This window comes from Myotis brandtii, unplaced genomic scaffold (genome assembly GCF_000412655.1).
Source record: "Myotis brandtii unplaced genomic scaffold, ASM41265v1 scaffold393, whole genome shotgun sequence".
Taxonomy (NCBI): Eukaryota; Metazoa; Chordata; class Mammalia; order Chiroptera; family Vespertilionidae; genus Myotis; species Myotis brandtii.
In genome coordinates, this window is record NW_005365070.1 from 2308688 (window position 1) to 2312062 (window position 3375).

General features: G+C 38.9%; 1 protein-coding gene across 1 annotated transcript in view; it reads left to right on the forward strand.

The window, feature by feature from the left end:
* Positions 1-3375, forward strand: part of HPRT1 (hypoxanthine phosphoribosyltransferase 1) — a 62611-nt gene that overhangs the window by 28743 nt on the left and 30493 nt on the right. Inside the window, 1 exon segment of the mRNA XM_014545001.1 lies at positions 3147-3180. Coding sequence (XP_014400487.1) covers positions 3147-3180 — 34 coding nt within the window.

Genomic DNA, 3375 nt, shown 5'->3' on the forward strand with positions numbered 1-3375 from the left:
CAGCAGTGCTAAGGATGTCTGACTGCAGCTAGGCCTGCTCCCCGCTGGCAAGTGGACATCCCCCTAGGGCTCCTGGGCTGCCAGAGGGATGTCTGACTTCCATCTTTGGCACAATCCCCCGGCGAGCGGGCCCAAGCCAGCAGGTGGTCATTCCCCGAGAGGTCCCAGACTGCGAGAGGGCACAGGCCGGGCTGAGGGACCCTCCGAGTGCACAGATTTTTGTGCACCGGGCTTCTAGTCCAGTGATGGCGAACCTTTTGAGCTCGGTGTGTCAGCATTTTGAAAAACCCTAACTTAACTCTGGTGCCGTGTCACATATAGAAATTTTTTGATATTTGCAACCATAGTAAAACAAAGATTTATATTTTTGATATTTATTTTATATATTTAAATGCCATTTAACAAAGAAAAATCAACCACAAAAATGTCATAGGTTCACCATCACTGTTCTAGTCTGAATATAAAAGGTAAAAATATAAAAATATGCCACCTAGCAATTTCTGCCCGTTCTAGTAGCTTAGAAATGTTGGTTACTAGGAAAAAACACTAAGATCTGTTTTATCTATTATCGTATATCTTTTAACTCATATAGCTCATTTTAAGACTCACTTCTTCATTTCCATTCAGTCTTGTTTGGACCCAAAAACATTGTCATTTTTTTTTTTTTACCACAGAGACTTAAGCAATCCTAGTCACAGATGATAAATTGATGTTGCAAGTGTTATCTTAGCTCGAGTTAAATTCCTTGCTTACTATAATTTTATATAATATATCTTTGTAATTAGAATTTTTATGTATATTTTTCAATCTTTCATATTAATAAAAGTACCTGTCTGGATTTTATCATTAAAAGTGTATTACAGGTAGGTTAGAATTTGAGAGCTGTGTTCTAAAGCTCTGAAGAGATGTATTCAGATTTCTGATATGTCTGGCTAAGTGTTAAGTAGCTCAGAGCTATTAACCTATCCTTTGATTTCCAGTTCAGCCAGAAATGGCAATAATGGGAAAGGTGGATCTGGAAAGAAACTGCATTTTCATTTGTCACCACTTGTGGTACCTCCAGAGCGTTCTCCCCAAATATTTTAGGGTTGGGTCCTCCCCAGAGCCATCCAGAACCTTCTTTGTGATCACTAGCCATTTTATGTTAAGTTTTTGTTATGGAATAAATGTTTGTTCCCACCCCCTCCCACCATATGTCTTGAAGCCCTAACATCCCCAACATGATGGTATTTGGAGATGGGCCTTTGGTAGAAAATTAGGATTAGAAAAGGTCATGAGGTTGGGTCCCTTGTCTTTTTATTTTTTTATTTTTATTGATTTCAGAGAGGAAGAGAGATTGATCGGCTGCCCCCTGCACGCCCCCTCCTTTGGGTTGAGCCTACAACCCAGGCATGTGCCCTTGACCGGAATTGAACCTGGGACCTTTCAGTCTACAGTCTGATGCTCTATCCACTGAGACAAACCAGCTAGGGCAAAGGTCCCTTGTCATTTAAGAAAAAAGGGAGCTCCCTTCCCCAACCCCATCCTCCAGTCTGGATTTATAGGAGAAGGTAGCCCCCAATGTGAAAGGTAGCTACTTACAATTAAGAAAAGAGGCTTCAGCCCTAGCTGGTTTGGCTCAGTGGATAGAGTGCCAGCCTGCAAACTGAAGGGTCCTGGGTTCAATTCCGGTCAAGGGTATACATGCCTGGTTGTGGGCTTGATCCCCAGTAGGGGGCATGCAGGAGGCAGCCAATCAATGATTCTCTCTCAACATTAATGTTTCTATCTCTCCTTCTCCCTTCCTCTCTGAAATCAATAAAAATATATTTTAAAAAAAGAAAAGAAAAGAGTCTTCAGAATGAAACCTACTTTGTTGGCCCCTTGATCTTGGACTTCCCAGCTTCCAAAGCTGTGAGAAATAAATTACTATTGTGTAAGCCACCCAGTCTATGATATTTTGTTATGGCATCCTAAGCAGACTAATATTATTCTTTTAGAAAGTATCAGTAATAACCACATGCTTAGATATGTAACACCAAGTCACAAATAATAAAACAGATATGACTTACATTCATACAGAAAGTGGATACTACTGTTACCTAGGTGACTTAGAAGGCTGTGCTAATTCAGTGTCAGAGATATGCCAGTCGACTCAATTTACAACCTAGGCAACAGAATATAATAACTTTGAGCTTGATATTTCTTTTGGAAGGAGTCACTGGTGTTGGGTGACCTTGGGTTCCAGGTTTATCTTTAGTGTACATATAACTGCCTTGACAATCAAAAGTTTGTGGGCTTGTCAAATTAGATTTGGGTACAATTTATAAGCTTTATTGTGCCATATAGTTAGTCCCATGTATGTATGTATGTATGTAAGTATGTATACCTTTTCTACTATATTGCAAACTTTTTGAGTACTACAAATTAATAATCTTTGTATCCCTCTACAAATATTGCACAGTGCCTTAATCAAGGTGGATACTAAATGCATTTTAATGTAATTGAGTATATTGAAATCCCTTCCTATCAAAGCAGCCACTGCATTGTTAACTAATCCACATTAGATAAGGTTAATTAATATCAGATATTAACCAATATCAGATGGGACAAATAGCTTCTAAGATTAAAGGGCACCAAGTATATGTCTAGCTCTTGTAGAGATTGAGGTTATGGGCCTATTTAATCTGAAGCTTTGGTGTTTGGGATGATTAAAACAAGTTCCTGTTTATTGGATTGTATCTTACATTATTTCTTCTCTTTGGTCTAGGTGCAGGTGAGGCTTCTGAGTGAGTTTGAGTGCCCCCTTAAACTCCCACAATACTTAGCAGTTTAATACTCTGTCTTATGATTATTCATGTACATGTCATGTCTTTTACTATACTGTACGCTCTTTGAGGGTAGCCGTGTTAATGTTTACCTAATTCTCTGTAGTCTGTAAAACATAGTAGGTACTCAAGTATTTGAGTATTAGTAATAATACAGGTCTGAGTAAGGACCTCACCATTTAAAATTAGTATTCTAATATTTGATCATTAACTATGAATTTATTTTTTGTTAATCCTTACCTGAGGATATTTTTTCCATTGATTTTTAGGGAGAGTGGAAGGCAGAGGGAAAGACAGAGAGAAACACATCGATTGGTTGCCTCCTGTAAGAGCCCTGACCAAGGCCCAGGCCAGGGAGGAGCCTGCAACCAAGGTACATTCCCCTGGCCAGAATTGAACCTGGGACCCTTTGGTCTGCAGGCCTATGCTCTATCCACTGAGCAAAACCGGCTAGGGCATGAATTTAAAAGACTTGGATTTTTCATTAAGTGTAAAATTGGTGCTTTGTCATCATTTAAATAAGTTGCTCCTTATTTAACTTTTTAAATATTTTTTAAATTTAATTTTA